We start from the raw sequence: 22,720 nt of genomic DNA, 5'->3' as shown, positions 1-22,720 counted from the left end.
CAGTCTGCCCCTGATAGCCAGCTCCAGGGTGTGTCGGTTAGTTCTCGGCCCCGGAGAGTCCAGCCACCGGCCCCAGTACAGTCACCGTCCCGCCAGCCCCGGCCCAGGCCCTGTCTGTGCCGGACCGCACGCCTCCTCGGTCTGGGTCCCCCTCTGTAGAGGCGGACCTGGTTTTAGATTCTAATGACATGGACCGGCTGCAGGCCGAGCTCGCCGCTGTGACCGAGGTGCTAGCTTGGGTGCACCAGCAGATATCGCTGTCCCAGGTTGGGTGTGTGGGAGACGTCCAGCCAGACGTGTGGCTGGACGTGCTTCACCTCCGCCTCCTGACGCACTCTTAAATACTATTTGTCCCATGTTTAAGGGGTGGTCGGCATGACCCGACCTCATCCCTTGTTGTATACACTGCTACAACAATAAAGTTATCAATCAATCCTATAGTTGTATTGTACAGGGTTCGAGCTGGGCTCATAGTGTCCTGTCTCCATATCTCCATTTATCTAGTTTTTCTTTAAAGTTATGCACACTATGTGCTGTGACAATTCCATTATCCAATACATTCCATTTTTCCACCGTTCTGTGTGGAAAACTGTATTTTTCCAATATCCTTCACACTTGATCTTGATCTTGATGCTTCCAAAGCCAGGCCTTTGGATCGGCTGTTCCTGTAAACTCGTAGAGGACATAAGACACAAAACAGAAAAAGAAAGAAAAAAAAAAGTAGCATTCTCTTCGTTAATGATCCCTACACCTCGCTCGCCACATTCTTTCCAGATACTCCTTCACAGCCTCCATCATCCTTTCACTCATCTCTACAACAGTCCTAGCAGCAACACCATCCATTCCCTTCCTGTCTTCTCCACTCTTTCATTCTTATATACACAGTGCCTCATCCTGATCTTTTCATGTCCTCTTGTCCTTCCATCTTCCATCTTCCGTCTTCTTTGTCTATCTTTTCAATATCATTTACTATCTTATACATTGTTATTAGGTCCCCGCGTTCTCTTCTATCTTGTAAGGTTGGCAGTCCCATTACCTTCAGTCGTTCTTCATATGTGAGGTCCTTTAATTCCGGCACCATCTTTGTAGCAATCTTCTGACATGCTTCACCTCCGCCTCCTGACACACTCTTAAATCCTTTTTGTCCCATGTTTAGGGGGTGATCGGCATGACCCGACCTCCTCCCTTGTCGTATGCTCTGCTACAATAATAAAGTTATCAATCAATCAATCTTCTGTATCCTTTCAAATTTTCTTACATCCTTTTTAGAGTTCGGAGACCATACCACTGCTGCATATTCCAACCTTGGGCGTATCATGCTTGTGATGATTTTTATCATCATATCTTTATCCATGTAATGAAATGCCACTCTTATATTAGTCAACATCTTATATGATAGTCCAAATATCTTGCTTATGTGTTTATCAGGGCTCAGATTTTCTTTTATGATCACTCCAAGATCTTTTTCCTCTTTAGTCTTCATTATTTGATCCTCTCCCATTAAATACTTCCATATTGGTCTTCTCTTACTCTTTCCTAGTTCCATTATGTGGCATTTCTTGGCATTAAACTCCAATTTCCACTTCTTGCTCCATTCATAGATCTTGTTTAAATCTTCCTCTCTTATTAGTGTGCGTGTGTGTGTGTGTGTGTGTGTGTGTACTTAACAAATACATTATTGTAAAATTTCTACATAGTAAATGCTTAAAGAACATAACTAAGGGTACGGTAGGTAAAAGATGACACTGACAGCTCTACATACTTTGGAGGAAAGGAATTAAATACCATTCGGAATTTGCAACCACAGTAAATTGATTATTTGATTTTGTTTTTCATGCTATTAATTTTGTTCTAAAGGGTTAATCATTTCCCTATATGTATGACCAAATACCTCTTGAAGTTATGTTGTGTTGCCAGGCAGCGCAGGTGTAGCTCCGCGGTATCATCACAGCAACTGAGCGTGAGCCGTGAGCAGCCAGCCATGCTACTATCAGCTGGCATCGCGGTGTTGTCGGGTGGCACATAAGAAAAAAGTAAGTTTTATCAAGGCATATAGCTGTTAAATGAGAAGTGTGCATAGTCGGTTAAAGGTAGGTATTTGTACATGAAATCAGAAAAGAATGTCATAGGTAATGATGTGAATAATATGTAAAAAAATCTTGTTACTGTATACTTTGGTAGTTTATGGTTGGGTAAACATGCTCATTGCTGATACTCTAACCACCACATATTGTGTGGTTAAGCACCATTAGGAGAAATGGAGGGTTGTACGCTATATTTGGATTCAGATTAAAAGTTTATTTTATTATTGTGCAGTATACTTGGTATACATGTATATATGCAGACCGGCATATTAGAAGGAAAACAATCAAATTGTATAGATTGTCGTTGAATTTGAAGTATTGATGGAATATAGTATAATATAGCCTTACCAATAGCATCTCTTAACGAAGCAGTAAATTACTCACATTTAGCGTTGAATTACTTTATATACAATAGTTTTCATGTGGTTTTATTTGAGGGACGATCTTAATGTGTCCCATAAAAGTTCTCAAAGTCTGGTAGATGTGCTATCTAAGAGGGATTTCTGATTGGTTGTTAGGTTACATTAGGCTAGAATAGTGATGTCACCAAGGGTGGGGCCCAGGGAGCCCCTTGATTAGTATAGATTTGTGGTTGTATTCAAAGTACTTTAGTGGGGTTTCACTAGGAGCCGAGGCCTACCCCACCATCTTAGTTAGGGGGAAATTTCCTTAGAATTTTCAGGCATAGGAATAATGTTCAATATTTTTAATATAAACTGAAAATGTATGTTTATTTTAACATGCAAAAGTTCTTGACCTTCTTTAAGCTCTTTCTGATAATGATATGCAATCTCATAACATAATCTAGGATTCTAGGCGATCCAGGACTTAGCCCCGAGGGTGCAGACGCTGATGTTTTTTGTATTTATTTATTTATTTATTTTATTTATTTATTTATTTATTTATTATTTTATTTATTTATTTATTTATTATTTTATTTATTTATTTATTTATTATTATTTTATTTATTTATTTATTTATTTATTTTTTTTTTTTTTGCTGCCACGCACACCAAAAATTCTAGTTTCTGCCCATACTCCTCCCTCCACCCCCCAACAAGCTTGGGGACTGGTGGGAATGCAGAGTTTCGGGTGGGGAACATGAAATGCGTCGGAAATATGTATATATTTTTTGCGTAACTGGGGGGAAAAAAAATGGCTATCCTAAACTCTACAGAAAGCACTACAACTTTCGTAAATTAACTAATTTGTATAAATTCTATAAATTTTGAGTAAATTTCAGCAAGGATGCTAACCTAACCTAATGTAAACCTACAGTAACCTAAACCTAACCTTACATAATGCAAACCTAAGGAAACTTGTAGTGAAAATTCTGTAGACTTTTTAAGGGGATTTTTTTTCCCCATTATGCAAAAAATACGTATTTCCGACGCACCTCATGTTCCCTACCCAAAATCCCGCATTCCCACCTGTCCCCAAGCTTGTTGGTGGGGGTAGGGGAGAGTATGGGCATAAACTAGAATTATACCCAATTTTTTTTTATTTCAACTTACCACCAATTCAAAGCGGACAAAAGACATGGAGAAGACTTCAGAATTCAGATCCTTTAATGATGCAAATGTCTTACCAGCAGCAGCCTTGTTGAAGTCACTGTCTTATATCATGAATATAATTAGCTTCACATCCACTGAAAGAAGAAAATATAAAACAAAGAAGAGATTCAGGCTGATTATAAACTAAAGCTGTAGTTAAGACTTGGTACATTTTCTTCATGTGATCTGGTACAATCAGCAAAATCAGTCTGGCAACCCTGCAGGCAGCTATGTAAGTTACTTTCCCACTCATGCTGCCTCTCTCTGGTAAACTCCAGTACTGCTTATTACACTCAGACTACTCTTTTTCTCAGATCCCAGATCAGATCTGAATCTCTTGGGAAAACATTAGGGGCTTGAGCCCATGTAGCCACCCCTTAGATCTGCCCATGGTCAGTAATCTTACCAGCTGTATTGCTCTTTCAACAAATACATTATGCATACCGTAACTGTAATGTTTCACAGGAACTATATCTCGCTCTTTGAACATTTCTAGCCCCATTACATCCTATTAGTAATTAATGATACTTTTACCATATAGGGGTTCCAGGGGCCAGTTAAGAAATTACAAAGTATTAGGTTAGGTTAGTTTATCTTATTGGGTGGAGTGTCTTGTAAGGGGGCTTCCTGGTTGGATTAGGTTAGTTTATCTTATGGTGTCCAGTATGTTACGGAGGATCAAGGTAGATAGTATTGATTGAAATTGCATATCAAAGCTTATCATTATTGTAACATTCTGATTAGGAGTTTTGATCCTTTTGGCCTCTTGGTTCATATTCATAATTAACCCATATGATTGTATTGCTTGCTTGTTAAAATAGTTCTATTTACAGACATGTCACTAAATTCTAATGTTATATATAAATGTTATATATAGTTTTTGTTGTAAATCTATGATAAGATAAGGGCCCTAGTCTTCTCTTCCATACTAAGCTTGGTACGCCCCATCATGAACACTGTAAAGTGAGTTAAAGGGTGCTAAAGTTGGTGAGAAAGTAATAAAAAGTGGTTTTAAGGAGCAGCATACTTAACGTAATCTTTCACGGAGCTCACTGAAGGCTGGGTTCCTATCGAGATGTACAGTAGTGTGAGCCTGGCTTGACACCACCACATCATCGGTAGCTCCACCCTATTTTTAGTTGCCAGGAATACACAAGCGAAAAATTACACTATGTCACGTACATAGATTTTTCTTGCATATATTTTGTGTATAGTTTTTTTTTGTGGCCACTGTAAAGGACAGACCGAGGGTATTCAGTGTAGAAGAGTGAGGACAGCTGAGTGTCATTGAAGAAGAGGGGATAGTTATCTAGAAGATTGTGTTTAGTTGATAGATGGAGGAACTGAGTTTTTAAGACATTGAATACCACTAAGTTTTTTCTGTCCCAATCAGAAATCATAAAAAGATCACAAGTCAGATGTTTTGATATACTTCATTCATTGCTGTAGTATAGATAAGTATCATTGAGAATCAAAATCTACATACAATGGGGATTATTTATTTATTTTTTTTTCAAGAGAACATAAAATTTTGACATTATTTTTATCTCTCTTTTTGTCATATGTGTTACATATACATGACTTTTGATGTGACCTTAAACATAAGATATAATCTTGTTATAAATGAGTACATACAAAAAAAATCAGCATAAAAATGCCTATATACATTAAAGAAACACGCCTCCTTCTGGAGCAGAGTAACTTGAGAGTTAATACATTCTGATTCTGATTTATAATATAATGTGCAGGGCACCACATTTAGTGTATAACATGCCTTAGAATGTCATACAGTGTGCCTTAGGACTCTCTGGTAACAGTTTGATAAAATGTGTACCTATTGGTCTTTGGTATCTGGGATCAGTCCAATAGGTATGCACACAGCTCCAGCTTTTATTTCCTTTATTTTATGTTTCTAAGCAGTCCTTATGCATTTTTCTCATGCATTGCATGACAAAATTAGTCTACAAATAGAAAGAAGTTGTGATTTTCAATTTGAAAATTAGTCATTAACATGAAAAAAAATTTCAACCCTTAGGCTTTTTTTTTTTTTTTTTTTTTTTACATCTTCACTTATATTTGTTGCTACATCTCTTCGGTCATAACAAACCTAACTGTTCATACCTGTTAACATGAAGGCATAATGGTTAAGCTTAAAAATGAGACCAAATTTTAATGCTCAAGTGTTGTCATATCCTGTGAAGAAGTTTTTAAATGCAAAGTGTGTACCTTATGGACCAATGTGTACCAATTAGACACTATCCTAGCTCCCACCTATTTTTCATGGTAAGAGGTGACATTTGGCATGCTACAGTCAGCTGCAATGTCAACCCTGTATGGTCTTGCTCTAGGCTGACACTGTCTAGACTACATAGTACTTTGTACTGGAGGTCTCATGTCGAGGTACTAAACTCTAGTCACCCTGTGTTTGTGTCCATCCTTACCTAAGGTCTTGTTGCCAGGGCATCACAGCTGCTGCCTAGATACCTTCAGACACCAGACTTGTCTCACTGCTGCTGTGCTCCTCATCTGCCTTCCTCTTTGTCTGGCAGCTGACTCCTTCCTCCCTCGTGTCTCAGCATTGACTGATGCTCAGAGCTGCCTGTTTGCCTTCCTCTCTACCCTTAAGACCCATAAGTCTATCATGTTCCCACATGGCTCCATATGGCTGGGAAAGCAGGTGGCAACTGGTGTAACACTGCACTTCATAGTTCACTCAAACCTTTGTTATCACGCCTAATTGGTGTATCTATCACTTCGTGATAACCAAAATTGCTATAGCTGAAGTGAAGAACCTATATCAATTCAAATTGACACTAGGACCTCTAAGCTGTCATTTCTTTGTAACTTTTTTCTCAATTTTTATGCCATATAATAGTATGAAAATTAAATAATACACTATAAAAATTTTTTCACCATAAAGGACACACTAGTATATAAGACACACATCCATTTCAAAAAGTGAAATTCGGGAAAAGAAAGTTTTTAGTGTGTTTAAGCATGTACTGTTGAAAACAATCTAACAGCACATTACACAAGCAGAAAACATTTACCTTTCCTTGTGCTCTTCAGTTAGTCTTGCGGTTGCCAGATACTTATAATTATTTTCCATAGGTGGTGGCCTTAAATCTCTTGCTACTGCTCTATTACTATGCTCCTTGGCATAGTCTACCTCTTGTAGTTTGTTGGAGATTGTGTACATTGATCTTTTCCCCTTTGCTGCCATAATGCTGAGGGCGTTGATGTGTTTATTTATGATCATGAATTTGCTGTTACCTCTCACTGCTAGATGGCATTAAGTCTGAGCGCTGGTCAGCTGACATTTATAAACATGCGTCACAGCCTCACAGGTTAGATTGCTTTCATTTTTATGATAATTAGTTTTTAAACTGATCATACTGTAATGATGATAATACCAGGAATAAAATAATGATCTATGCAGTTAGAGTACGTAAAAGTGTGTCCCATATGCTGTCAAATACAGTACCTCATTGTGGACAATTAAGAGCTAAGGTGGATGGGTAGAATGGCAAAATGTGTGAAGAACTATTTCTCAATAAAAGTATATAGAGAATCTCAACTATCATGTGATGTCATGACCTGGGAATTTTTGAATGACCGGTGCACATTAGCAGTAATTTCCTGCACAATATAGACATGTATGTGCAGCTCTTTAAGTATGCATGATAGCAATGAAATGCGATAACAAAAGGTGTGATAGCAGAGGGTTAAGTGCAGTGTCCTGTCTAACAACAACTCCAACAATCTGACCCGACTATTCCGCATCACTATTGTCACTTCCAGTGTAATCCTTCCACCAGGCTCTTCATTGCAGGGCATTCAGCTCTATTTGTGCCTTGCCACTGTTCACTATTACCACTATTACCACATTCTTTATGTGTGGTGACCCAGTTTGCACACTTCCAACAAGCTCCAACAAGCTCCTCTGAACCTGCCAGGAATGACAATCCTCATCTTCTTTAGGATTGTCTGCTAAGTTTATGCTTGGCAGAAACAGAGGTTGCAGCAGTAGTGGGGACAGTTACCAGTGCCTTACTGTTGGTGCATAAAAAATGTCTCAAACTCCATGGCCCTTGTCAGTGCTTTATATATATATATATATATATATATATATATATATATATATATATATATATATATATATATATATATATATATATATATATTTATTTATTTATTTTTTTTTTTTTTTTTTTTTTTTTTTTTCTGCTTTAACATTTCACATGGTACACTTAAACTGTATCACTACAAAAAAGAATATAGAAAAATCATAACTTCACACCAATGATGTTGCAGAGGGAGCAGATCTACCAAAGACAAAGCTATAGGAAGGGAAAGGAAAAGCGAAGTTTCAATATACAGCTGAATGCAGATCACTAAGCAGCTTTCCCTTTCAAAGAGAAAGAATATGCTTCAGAATATGGCTGTTATACTGATGAAAATGATAGGTCTATTTTTCACTAAAATAGTCTCAAAAAATCTCTTCCACCTTTTACACCTTAGATAGTAATTTTGACATTTTTAGTGAAGTTTTTGTTGGTGGCCCATTTGCAAATGTGAATGAAAAATTAATTGAAGCTTTTAATATTTTTTTCAAATATAGATACATTTATATCTGAATAGTATATACTCATGCAGTGAATTTTTTTTTCCATCTCAAATTACAGGTGCTCATTTTTCTAATGTAGTGACTACAGGAAATTTGTAATGGCTCGAGGCTCCAGAAGAGGACCTCGCCATGAGGGGACCTCGGGAGCAAGACACTGTGTTATACGAGGTAGGTATTTGCTTTGGAACAGAAATATTGATCGTATTTCTTTTGATGCCAAAGACTGTGTTTTTATATATTTATCTATTTATTTATGAATTAATTTCTTGCATTATATTATTACTATTCTCTTTATTCTATAGAAAAAAAAGTCATAATATATTCTTGTAGCTCCCCCTAGGACAAGAAGCCAAGCTCTCATGGAAAACCAAGAAATAGAAATACAGCATACACCTACCCATAAAAAGGAAAATGGATATGTTCCTGATTATGTGAAGGATGTCAGTAATACATCCTCACCAACTAGGGACAGGTCACCAGACTCAGCAATATCTTCTAATAGCTCAAAGTGGTCAGTGTCCAGTAACATTTCCATCATGGGCAGACATTCAGTATCTGCTGATTCAGAGTCTATAACAGTCTTAGATTCAGTTGTAGAAGAGGCTGAAAGAGGATCAAATGAAAGTGTAAACTTAGACACTGTAAAATGGGTGAATAATGTAGCAACAGAAAGAACTCGAGCTGCCACACCTCTCATTAGAACAAGTGCTGCTGCCAATGGAAGCTTGATGAGGCACACAGGAAGTCTAGTTACAGAGAGCTTAAATGTGATGGAAGCACACTTTTTAAATAAAGCAAAGATGGCATATGTAAATTCTAGCTTTACATCAGAGTTGGTGGTTCATCTCTACATCATTGTATCCTGCGCATCATCAGCATCAATGAAAGCTGAACTCGAGGTATGTTACACTTATTTCAGAATTTTTCTTTCTTTCTTTCTTTTTTTTTTTTTTTTTTTTTTGTTATATAATGCAATTTACCCTAATAGACTGGAAATGGTATAGATAAGTACATTTATGTAAGAAATTAGCACAGCTCCATAACCTCCTTTCAGTAATGTTCAGAAATACCTTGGGTTCACACAGCCAATCAGTTATTGTCTTTCAAGTAACCATTCAACTGTCATATGGCAGCCACCTGGTTTAAACGGTATGAATCTATTATGTTATATGTTTGTATAGTACTGTACCAAAATATTATAGTATTTTTAATTATTATATATATTTTTTTTAATAGATGTAAGAATCCATGTAGTTTAGTGTAATCCCTTATATCTATATGTGTATATTAAAGACACACACACACACACACACACACACACACACACACACACACACACACACACACACACACACACACACACACACACACACACACACACACACACACACCGAGCATAAAGCCTAGGCCCTGTAAAACTACAGCTAGGTAAATACACACACACACACACACGAGACGCGGTAGAGGAAGGACGCAATACCGTCGCTCCCGAGAATCAGCTGATCTTCACTACCTTTGTTTGGGTTTACAGTGGCCTGGGCGAAAAGTGTGGACTCATTTTTTTTCATGAATACAGTGTTAAATAATAATGAGTGAGAAAGATATTCCATCTAAATGCAGGTATGTGACAAGAAGAACCGAAAATGAAGAATAAGAAATTGATGGAAGAAATTGATGGAAGAAGGACTCGGTAAAGCCGAGAAAGAAAAAGAGAAGCTAAAAGATCTAGTTAACAAAGAAGAAAAAAGAGTACAAGATGTGATTAAAAAAAGTATAAGCATGGAGAATCCAAGATAAGAAAGACAAGGAATCATTTCAAGAAGTATTTCAAGAACAGTTAAAAGAAAGAGATGAAAATATGACAAGCAAAATGATAGGAGTCCTCAAGAAAAAAGAAAATTTAGTAAGAGAAATTGCGGAAAAAAAGAAGAGTGTAATTATTTTTGGACTGAAAGAAAAAAATGTTAAATATAGACCAAGAAGGGAAAAAGACGAAATGAAATCAGTAAAAGACCTACTAAAACATCTGAATGACGAGGATAGACAGAACTTAGAAGAGGAAGTAGAAGAAATCCATAGAATGGGACCATATCAAGAAGGAACAGTGAGACCAATTAAGATATTACTAAAATCACAAGCAGCAGCAGAAGAAGTACTATATAGAAAAACAAAACTCAGAGAAACAGAAGGTTGCAAAGATATATATATAAAGAAAAATAGAAACGAGGAGGAAAGGAAGAGACACAATGAACTGGTGGCAGAAGCAAGAGAAAAAATAATGAAAGGTCAGAGGAGGAGAAGAAGGCATTTTTGGAGAATTATAGGAGACAGGATAAGGAAATGGTATATAAAAGAGAAAGAAGAGAAAAGAATGGAGCAAGTTTAACTAAAAATGATAAGAACAAGAGATTAAAAATGATGTATACAAACATAGATGGGATTTTATCTAGTAAATTAGAATTAAGAGATTACATAAAGAAAGAAGAACCAGATATTGTATGCCTGGTGGAAACAAAGTTAAATGAGGCAATAAAAATAGACATAGATAAAAGGTATAATATATGGAGGAGAGACAGAGTGGGTAAAGGAGGAGGAGGAGTCATGATGATGTTAAGGAAGGAGATAGTGGTAAATCAAGTGGAGTTTGGGGAAGGAAAATCAGAAATACTGTATGTTAAGATGCATATTAACAAAAAGGAGTTAACAATCATTGGAACATATGTGCCACCAAAAACAAACTCATGGACTAACCAAGAATATTAAGGAAAGGAGAAAAGTGATATTGGTAGGAAATTTCAACTGTAAGGAGGTAGACTGGGAAAATTATGAAAGTGGTATGGGGGAAGATGCCTGGGGAGATAGATTCCTGAACCTAATGATAGATAATTTGATGGTCCAAAGAGTAAAGGAAAACACAAGATTCAGAGGAAACGATGAGCCGGCAAGATTAGACCTAGTTTTTACAAGGGATATACCAATTAACGATGATATAAGATACAAGTGCCCATTGGGAAAGAGTGACCATGTAATATTAGAAATGGATATAGAAGAAGGAAAGGAAGATAGAGATGAATCATACAAAGGAGACCAATTAAATTACAGAAAGGCTGATATTGAGAATCTCAAGAACTATTTTAAAAACGTAAACTGGGAGGAGATGGAAAACTCATTAATGGTTCAAGAGAAATATAACTTATTTTTGGAAATATACAAAACTGGGGTCAGGAATATGTTCCGAAATATAGACCTAAAGAAGAAGGAAAGAAAGATTGGTTTAATGCAAGATGTGCTAGGGCAAAGGAGAAACGAGATGGAGCATGGAAAAGGTGGAGAAGAAACAGAAATCCAGAAAATAAGGAAAACTTCAAAACAGCAAGAAATGAATATGCTAAGGTGAGAAAGGAAGAAGAAAGAACTATGAAAAGGACATTGTCGAAAAATGTAAGGAACAACCAAAATTGTTCTACAGATTCATAAATGGAAAAATAAGACAAAAAGAAACAATAGAAAGGTTAAAAGGAGAAAACGGAATGGTGGAAGACCCAAAAGTATGGCAGAACTGTTAAATAGTAAATTTCATGAGGTCTTTACTAAGGAATCCAAATTTGAAAGACCACAGGGTAATAGAGAGACTGTCTATATGAAAGAGATTAAAGTAACCAAGCTTGAAATAAAAAGTTGATGACGGAATTGGATGAGGAAAAGGCAATGGGACGGATGAAGTCTCAGGCAGAATACTGAAAGAATGTAGGGAAGAACTAGCAAGTCCAATATACAACATCATAAAATGCTCAATAGAAAATGGAACAGTGCCAGTGGAGTGGAAAAGAGCTGAGGTGGTTCCCATATATAAGAGCGGAAGGAAGGAAGAACCTTTAAATTACAGACCGGTATCACTAACTAGTGTAATATGCAAGATGTGTGAAAAAGTAATAAAGAAGCAATGGATTGAGTTTCTTGAAGACAACAAAATATTATCAAATAGCCAATTTGGTTTTAGAAAAGGTCGGTCATGTGTGACAAATTTATTGAGTTTCTACTCTAGAATAGTTGATAAAGTACAAGAGAGAGAGGATGGGTTGACTGTATTTATTTAGATCTAAAAAAGGCTTTTGATAAAGTGCCACATGAAAGATTACTATGGAAGTTAGAGGAGAAGGGTGGCTTAAAAGGAAGCACATTGAGATGGATGAAGAATTACTTAAGGGGGAGAGAAATAAGGACGATAGTTAAAGATATGAAGTCCAAGTGGAGAACAGTAGACAGCGGAGTGCCACAGGGGTCAGTATTGGCACCAATACTTTTTCTCGTATATGTAAATGACATGCCAGAGGGAGTGAACAGCTACATAAATCTGTTTGCGGACGATGCGAAACTGTGCAGAGTCATTAAACAAAAGAGGATTGTGAAATACTACAGGAAGACTTAAACAAGATCTGGAAATGGAGCAAAAAATGGGAGATGGAATTCAATGTGGACAAAAGCCATGTCATGGAAATGGGAAAAAGTGAAAGACGACCAGTGGGAATCTATAAGATGGGAGATGGAGTAGAACTAGAAAAAGTAAAAAAGGAAAAGGACTTGGGAGTGACAATGGAAGAAAATAATCAACCGGTAAGCCATATTGATAGAATTTTCAGAGAGACGTATAATTTGCTAAGGAATATTAGAGTAGCATTTCACTATATGGACAAGGAAATGATGAAGAAATTGATAAGTACTAAAATAAGACCTAGATTGGAATATGCAGAAGTTGTGTGGACTCCCCATAAAAAAAACACATAAGAAAATTAGAGAGACTACAAAAAATGGCTACAAGAATGGTTCCAGAATTTAAAGGGATGGCATATGAGGAGAGACTAAAGGCAATGGATCTACCAACCTTGGAGCAGAGAAGAGAGAGAGGGGATCTGATACAAGTTTATAAATTGATTAATGGAATGGATGAAGTGGATAATGAGAAACTGATCCTGAGAGAAGAATATGACTTTAGAAGCACAAGATCGCATAGTAAGAAACTAAGGAAGGGACGATGTCTGAGAGATGTTAAAAATTTAGTTTCCGCAAAGATGTGTTGAGACTTGGAACAGTTTGAGTGAGGAAGTGGTGTCAGCAACGAGTGTGCAAAGTTTTAAAGAAAAATTGGATAAGTGTAGATATGGAGACGGGACCACACGAGCATAGAGCCCAGGCCCTGTAAAACTACAACTAGGTAAATACACACACACACACACACACACACACACACACACACACACACACACACACACACACACACACACACACACACACAAATGGGCAAGCCTGGGCAAGCCTCTTAAAGTGTAGCCCCTGTTCACCTAGCAGTAAATAGGTACAGGATGTAACTCGAGGGGTTGTGGCCTCGCTTTCCCGGTGTGTGGAATGTGTTGTGGTTTCAGTCCTACCCAAAGATAGGTCTATGAGCTCTGAGCTCGCTCCGTAATGGGGAAGACTGGCTGGGTAACCAGCAGGCGACCGTGGTGAATTACACACACACACTTACTAAGGAAGATCTGATAGTGAAGGTGAACTATAGTAAGAGAAATGAGGAAGTAATAAGTATGCTTATAACAGATGGCAAGAGGGACATTAATATTATAACAGTATACATACCACCCAGAACCAATGCTTGGAAATATGAACAGTACCAAATGGTGATGAGAAATACTCTAGACAGAATGAAGCAAGAACTCATCAGAAAGGATAGAGTGATGATAGTCGGAAACTTTAATTGTAAAGAAATAGTGTGTGAAGACTACGAAGTGGTGAACGGTGGTGAGTGGGCAGAGGAATTGTTAAAGGTAGCAACAAAGAACTTGATGACACAGTGGGTGAGATCACCCACAAGGTGCAAGGGACAAGATGTTGCAGCAAGGTTGGAGTTGGTATTTACCAGGGGCATCTCTCTAAAAGAGGAAATTGAACATAAATGTCCCTTGGGGAGAAGCGATCATGATGTCCTAAGCTTTGAGCTGGATACGGAATTAAGCACGAATAAGATTGTGGAACGCAGGGAGGAAAAATTTAATTATATTAGGGCAAATTATAACCATATAAGGGAGTTCTTTAATGAAATTGACTGGTCCGTGGTATACCAGGAAAGGGATATGCAATTGAAATACGATAAATTTATGGATTTGTATAACTCTGCTGTGAAAAAGTTTGTGCCATATTACAGAAAGAGGACTTTAAATAATAAACAGTGGTTTAATAGAAATTGTGAAGAAACAAAAAAGAACAAAGAAAAGGCATGGAAGAAACTTTAGAAAAACAGTGATGTATTATCAAGAGAAGTTTACAAAACAGCAAGGAATAGATATGTTGAAGTAAGGAGAACAGCACAGAAGGAATATGAACAGAGGGTGGTGGAAAACTGTGATAGTGACCCAAAAATGTTTTACAAATTCATAAATGGAAAACTAAATATAAGGGAGGCAATAGTAAAGGTAAAAAATGGGGAAGAAGTATATGAGGATGCTGGAGATATAGCTGAAATTTTGAACGACAACCTTTGCAAAGTGTTTACAAAGGAGGAGCATTTTATGGGAGGAAGACCTACAAAAATAAAACAAATGCAGGACATCATGGTTACTAAGGAAGATGTAAGGAAAATTATAAGCAATCTGGATATTAATAAATCAATGGGGCCTGATGGCATATCTGGGAGGTTGCTAAATGAATGTAAGGATCAATTGTTGAACCCCGTATTTGATATTGTGGAAACCTTCATAGGAACAGGATTAGTCCCGAAAGAGTGGAAAAGAGCTGACATTGTGCCTATATATAAGAATGGTAGTAGAATGGAACCGCTAAATTATAGACCAGTATCGTTGACTAGTATATTGTGCAAGGTATGTGAAGAAGTAATTAAAGCTAAGTGGAGTGAGTATCTAGAAAGTGAAAACATTCTGAGTGAAAGACAGTTTGGTTTCAGAAAAGGAAGATCGTGCGGATCCAATTTATTATGTTTTTATTCAAGAGTGACTGACATACTACAACATAGATAGGGATGGGTGGATGCTATCTACATGGACTTAAGGAAGGCCTTTGATAAAGTACCACACAATAGACTGATGTGGAAACTAAAGAAGATTGGAGGAGTAAATGATAAACTAGCAAAACGGATGGAAAATTACTTAATGGGAAGAGAAATGAGGACAGTGGTGAGAGGAAGGAAGTCCGAGTGGAAGAAGGTAACCAGTGGAGTTCCACAAGGGTCAGTGCTTGGTCCCATCATGTTTTTGATTTATGTTAATGATATGCCAGTAGGAATTGACAGTTATATGAACATGTTTGTGGACGATACTAAAATTATGAGGAGAGTAAGGAATGTGGAAGATTGTAACAAGTTACAGGAAGATCTTGATAAAATATATGAGTGGAGTAAGGAGTGGCAGATGGAATTTAATATAGACAAGACCCATGTTATGAAAATTGGAAGAAGTAGGTACAGACCAAACTGGGATTACAGGCTGGGTGATGAGAAAATTAGAGACCAATGAGGAGAAAGACTTAGGAGTAACCGTGCAAAACACTTTGTCACCTGAGAAACACATTAACAAGATTTTTTGGAAAACATATAACATGCTTCAAAATATTGGCCTTGCATTCCACTACCTAGATGAAAGAATGATGAAGATATTATGTACCTTAATAAGATCCCAGTTAGAATATGCAGCTTGTGTCTGGTCACCGCATATGAAGAAAAATGTGAAGAAGGTAGAAAGGGTACAGAGGCTGGCAACAAGGATGGTACCAGGACTCAGGGAGTTAGACTATGAGGAAAGACTGAGGAAGCTGGGGCTGACCACATTAGAAGAGAGAAGAACAAGAGGAGACATGATAACTATGTATAAATTGGTGAACAAGATTGACATACTGGACAGAGAGTTGATAAAGGTGACCACAAGTAATCATCTCCGAGGACATGGAAAAAGCTAATAAAAGACATCTGTCTAAATGACGTGAGAAAATACAGTTTCCCGCATCGTAGCATTGATAAGTGGAATAAACTGAGCAGTGATGTCGTTGATGCGGTGTGTGTCAATCAGATGAAAGAGAGATATGACAGGAATGGACAAGGAGACAGGACACAGAGAGCTTAGCTCGGGCCCTGTAATACACAAATAGGTAAATACACACACACACACACACACACACACACACACACACACACACACACACACACACACACACACACACACACACACACTGCACGGTAGCTCAGTGGTTAGAGCGCTGGCTTCACAAGCCAGATGACCGTTCGATTCAGCCGGGTGGAGATATTTGGGTGTGTCTCCTTTCACGTAGCCCCTGTTCACCTAGCAGTGAGTAGGTACAGGATGTAAATCGAGGAGTTGTGACCTTGTTGTCCTGGTGTGTGTGTGTGCCTGGTCTCAGGCCTATCCGAAAGATCGGAAATAATGAGCTCTGAGCTCGTTCCGTAGGGTAACGTCTGGCTGTCTCGTCAGAGACTGCAGCAGATCAAACAGTGAAAAATTACACACACACACACACACACACACACACACACACACACACACACACACACACACACACACACACACACACACACACAAGGAAAAAAAGATTGGTTTAATGCAAGGTGTGCTAGGGCAAAGGAGAAAAGAGATGGAGCATGGAAAAGGTGGAGGAGAAATAGACATCCAGCAAATAAGGAAAACTCAAAGCAGCGAGAAATGAATATGTTAAGGTAAGAAAGGAAGAGGAAAAGAACTTCGAAAAAGACATTGTCGAAAAATGTAAGGAGCAACCAAAATTGTTCTATAGATTCATAAATGGAAAAATTAGGCAAAAAGAAACAATAGAAAGGTTAAAAGGAGAGAACGGGGATGGTGGAAGACCCAAAAAGTATGACAGAACTATAAAATAAAAAATTCCAGGAGGTCTTTACTAAGGAATCCAAATTTGAGAGGCCACAGAGTAATAGAGAGACAATCTATATGAAAGAGATTAAAGTAACCAAGCTTGAAATAAAAGAGTTAATGAAGGAACTGGATGAAGACAAGGCAATGGGACCAGATGAAGTCTCAGGCAGAATACTGAAAGAATGTAGGGAAGAACTAGCAAGTCCTATATACATCATAAAATGCTCAATAGAAAATGGAACAGTACCAGTAGAATGGAAAAGAGCTGAGGTGGTTCCCATATATAAGAGCGGAAGGAAGGAAGAACCTTTAAATTACAGACCGGTATCACTAACTAGTGTAATATGCAAGATGTGTGAAAGAATAATAAAGAAACAATGGATCGGAATTCCTTGAAGACAACAAATTAATATCAAATAGCCAATTTGGTTTTAGAAAAAGACAGTCTTGTGTAACTAATTTATTGAGTTTCTATTCTAGAATAGTTGATAGAGTACAAGAGAGAGAGGGATGGGTTGACTGTATTTATTTGGATTTAAAAAAAGGCGTTTGACAAAGTGCCACATGCAAGATTACTATGGAAGTTAGAGGAGAAGGGTGGCTTAAAAGGAAACACATTGAGATGGATAAAAAGTTATTTGAGGGGGAGAGAAATAAGGACGGTAGTTAAAGATATGAAGTCCAAGTGGAGAGCAGTAGAAAGCGGAGTGCCACAGGGGTCAGTATTGGCACCAATACTTTTCCTCATTTATATTAATGACATCCCAGGAGTGAACACCTACATAAATCTGTTTGCAGATGATACGAAACTGTGCTGAGTTATAAAGCAAAAGGAGAATTGTGAAATACTGCAAGAAGACCTAAATAAGATCTGGGAATGGAGTAAGAAGTGGGAAATGGAATTCAATGTGAACAAAAGCCATGTCATGGAAATGAGAAAGAGCGAAAGACGACCTGTGGGAATCTATAAGATGGGAGATGGAGTAGAACTGGAGAAAGTTAAAAAGGAAAATGACTTAGGAGTGACGATGGAAGAAAATAATCAACCAGTAAGCCATATTGATAGAATTTTTAGAGAAACATATAATTTGCTAAGGAATATTGAGGTAGCATTTCACTACATGGACAAAGAAATGATGAAGAAATTGATAAGTACTATAATAAGACCCAGATTGGAATATGCAGGAGTAGTGTGGACCCCTCATAAAAAGAAACACATAAGGAAATTGGAGAGGCTACAAAAAAATAGCTACAAGAATGGTTCCAGAATTTGAAGGGATGACATATGAGGAGAGACTAAAGGCTATGGATATACCAACCCTGGAACAAAGAAGGGAGAGAGGAGACCTGATACAAGTTTATAAATTGATCAACGGAATGGACCAAGTGGATAATGAGAAACTGATCCTGAGAGAAGAATATGACATCCATCCGAAGCACAAGATCGCATAGTAAAAAGCTGAGAAAAGGAAGATGTCTGAGAGATATTAAAAAATATAGTTTCCCGCAGAGATGTATTGAGACGTGGAACAGTTTAAATGAAGAAGTAGTGTCTGCAACGAGTGTGCATACTTTTAAAGTAAGATTGGATAAGTGTAGATATGGAGACGGGGCCACACGAGCATAAAGCCCATGCCCTGTAAAACTACAACTAGGTAAATACACACACACAGGCCTCAGGCCTATCCAAAGATCTGAAATAATGAGCTCTGAGCTCGTTCCGTAGAGTAACATCTGGCTGTCTTGTCAGAGACTGCAACAGATCAAACAGTGAAACACACACACACACACACACACACACACACACACACACACACACACACACACACACACACACACACACACACACACACACACACACACACACATGGTTCCAGAATTTAAAGGGATGGCATATGAGGAGAGACTAAAAGCAATGGATCTACCAACCCTGGAACAGAGAAGAGAGAGAGAGGATCTCATACAAATTTATAAATTGATTAACGGAATGGATCAAGTGGATAATGAGAAACTGATCCTGAGAGAAGAATATGACATTCGAAGCACAAGATTGCATAGTAAGAAACTGAGGAAGGGAAGATGTCTGAGAGATGTTAAAAAATTTTGTTTCCCGCAAAGATGTGTTGAGACTTGGAACAGTTTGAGTGAGGAAGTGGTGTCAGCAAAGAGTGTACATAGTTTTAAAGAAAAATTGGATAAGTGTAGATATGGAGACAGGGCCACATGAGCATAAAGCCTAGGCCCTGTAAAACTACAACTAGGTTAATACAACTAGGTAAATACACACACACACACGCACACACACACACACACACACACACACACACACACACACACACACACACACACACACACACACACACACACACACACACACACACACACACAAGAAGACCTAAATAAGATCTGGGAATGGAGTAAGAAGTGGGAAATGGAATTCAATGTGAATAAAAGCCATGTCATGGAAATGGGAAAAAGTGAAAGACGACCTGTGGGAATCTATAAGATGGGAGATGGAGTAGAACTGGAGAAAGTAAAAAAGGAAAAGGACTTAGGAGTGACGATGGAAGAAAACAATCAACCAGTAAGCCATATTGATAGAATTTTTAGAGAAACATGTAATTTGCTAAGGAATATTGGAGTAGCATTTCACTACCTGGACAAAGAAATGATGAAGAAATTGATAAGTACTATGATAAGACCCAGATTGGAATATGCAGGAGTAGTGTGGACCCCTCATAAAAAGAAACACATAAGGAAATTGGAGAGGCTACAAAAAATAGCTACAAGAATGGTTCCAGAATTTGAAGGGATGACATATGAGGAGAGACAAAAGGCTATGGATCTACCAACCCTGGAACAAAGAAGGGAGAGAGGAGACCTGATACAAGTTTATAAATTGATCAACGGAATGGACCAAGTGGATAATGAGAAACTGATCCTGAGAGAAGAATATGACATCCGAAGCACAAGATCGCATAGTAAAAAGCTGAGAAAAGGAAGATGTCTGAGAGATATTAAAAAATATAGTTTCCCGCAGAGATGTATTGAGACGTGGAACAGTTTGGATGAAGTAGTAGTGTCTGCAACGAGTGTGCATACTTTTATAGTAAGATTGGATAAGTGTAGATATGAAGATGGGGCCACACGAGCATAAAGCCCAGTCCCTGTAAAACTACAACTAGGTAAATACATACTTAAATGATCATGGATAACAAATGCAGTTTGCTTATACTCAATGATAATTGACATTATGAAAGAAAGGGATAGCTGGATTGACTATATATATATCAGGATTTTGAAGAAAAAGAAGAGCTTTTGATAAAGTATCACATAAGACTATACTACTAAAAAAGATGCTAAAGATCAGAGGATTGCAAGGAAGCCAGATGAGGTGGATAAAGGACATCACACAAAAAAAAGGGAGATGTGATTATTAGGAACAAAAAGTTCCCTTGGAAGAAAGATACGAGTGGTGGTGCCTGAACGATTAGTGCTTTTGTCAAAAACTGATTGATTTTTATCAAAACTAGCAGGTGTACGTTATGTATGATTAATTTAGTTAGAATTGAGATTGAAATTATTTCCAAAATTACAGAGGTATAGGATCTGGAAATGATATTCTCAAACAGGTTATAATTTGGTTCCAAACAAAGTAACACAGTAAACAATGAGAAATTAAAGAGCATATTAATGGTGTTTTTATATATTTAGATGAAGGTGATGAAGAGTAATATCCTCAATATTATATATTAATGATGTTTTTATATATTTAGATGAAGATGATAAAGTAATATCCTCAATATTATATCCAGAATTTGAATATGTGGGAATAGTGTAGTGATCATATGAGAAAAATATGTAAGTAAGATGAAAGTGTACAAAGAATATCAGCCAAAATGTTACTTGTGTGAAAGATATTCTATATCATATGGATAGAAATTGTTTAATTTGGAGCTCCCAATCTTGGAAATAAAAAGAGAGAAAAGAAATTTAGCTGCAATGTTTAATGATTCAGGGAGTGGAACAGCTTGATAGAGAAGACCTGTGCATATAGAATGAAGTGGACTCAAAGGGATACATAAGAAAACTGAAGAGGACTGCTTCTAAGAGATATGCGAATTAAGATAAGAAGCACATTTTCCTCTATAGAAGCATAAAACTGGAATAATTTAGATGAGAGAGTGGACCATAAAAATAATATAACCAAGAATAAGTTGGATACCAGTAGATATGGAGACAGAACTGTTTTTTTTTTTTTTTTTCATGAATATGTAGGTAAATGCAACTAGGTAAGTAAGCACACTGATGACCACTTTGCCTCCTTGTCTTCCACAGAGAATAGAATCTGTGACTCCAGTCAATCACTTGCTGCCCTTGCACCCTGTAGCTTTGCAAGTAGCTGTTTGGTTTATGATTGGCTGTCTGTATGATTTGATTTCACCAAGAACTGCACTGCTGTTACCAGAAGTTGTTGTTTTACTTTTTCATCTGATGAATTATAGCAGCTTTGGGAAATTGTGCAGTCACTTTCATTCTTACATGTCTTCTATAAAGATGGGTCTTCTAGGTAAGTAAATTTTCATATTTTAATTTTCAATAATTGGTTGATTAACTGTTCATTTAGTGGGAGCCACATGTTTATCTGTAAGTTTGTGTATATCACCCAATATTGTGAAAATTTGTTTTCCTTATAAAATAATTGATACTTTATATTGTAACTAGATTAAGGGAATTTTGCTAGTGATTATGATTGTTATTGCATTGCCACACATCCAGTGCAGAATATCTAGAACATTTGCTGACATTTTGCTAGACACCCACTTCAATCTTTTCTTTTGAGCTGAAACTTAAGGCGGGTTCACACGTGTCAATATGCAACTGAAATTGCAAGTCACTAGAAGTATCAACAGAGCCCTTCAAGTCGGAACATGTTCACACGTAGTGAATGGGAAGTATCGGCTGGTTGATGGGAAGTGAATGAAAACAAACAACTACCCAAAAAAATATCTTCACCCGGTAACAATCAAATTAAATCATCACACTTATTCAATCCTCACCTCCAACAACAACCTGCATAGAGGGAAACAGTTCTTGCAGAGTGGCAGTGATCTCATTGAACATCAATTTGCATTAGCCTTTTTTGCTTTTTAATTAATTTTTAGAGTCCTAGATATACTCTTTTCCCCTCACCAACTACATAATTTTCTCTATATGTGGACACCACATTTTCAAACCTTTCTTCGTGACATCACAACGTAAACAAAGTTGCAAATTGCCTGAACAAGACCAACATGTAGGTCTTGTTTTGCGACTGGTTTTCCAGTCATTGGGCACTGATATTTAGTCAGAAACTCGTGCAATTTGTCACATATTGACATGTTTGAACCCGCCTTTACACATTTCATTTGATAGAACATTTGATGTGTACAGACAATCTCACTGAGATCATGTTTGACAGTGATAATTTCTGAATATTAACTGCATCTTTATTGTATCACTTATGGCAGGCTTACTGTTAACCATATGAAGCTTATTGTTTTAAAAC

The 22,720-nt window shown here is 37.3% G+C and overlaps 1 protein-coding gene across 2 annotated transcripts in view; it reads left to right on the top strand.

Annotated features, from left to right (window-relative positions):
• The first annotated feature begins 1,899 nt into the window (after positions 1-1,899).
• The window catches only part of LOC123505474, a 74,253-nt gene continuing 53,432 nt past the window's right edge, over positions 1,900-22,720 (top strand). For both annotated transcript variants that reach the window (XM_045256811.1, XM_045256812.1), the window contains exons 1-4: positions 1,900-2,033; positions 8,322-8,431; positions 8,594-9,162; positions 21,511-21,742. In XM_045256811.1, the coding sequence (XP_045112746.1) occupies positions 8,362-8,431; positions 8,594-9,162; positions 21,511-21,742 (871 nt within the window). In that variant the 5' untranslated portion in view covers positions 1,900-2,033; positions 8,322-8,361. The remainder of the gene's footprint in view (positions 2,034-8,321; positions 8,432-8,593; positions 9,163-21,510; positions 21,743-22,720) is intronic.

The sequence above is a fragment of the Portunus trituberculatus genome, chromosome 18 (genome assembly GCF_017591435.1).
Source record: "Portunus trituberculatus isolate SZX2019 chromosome 18, ASM1759143v1, whole genome shotgun sequence".
Lineage (NCBI taxonomy): Eukaryota > Metazoa > Arthropoda > Malacostraca > Decapoda > Portunidae > Portunus > Portunus trituberculatus.
This window is presented reverse-complemented; position numbering and strand designations above follow the sequence as displayed.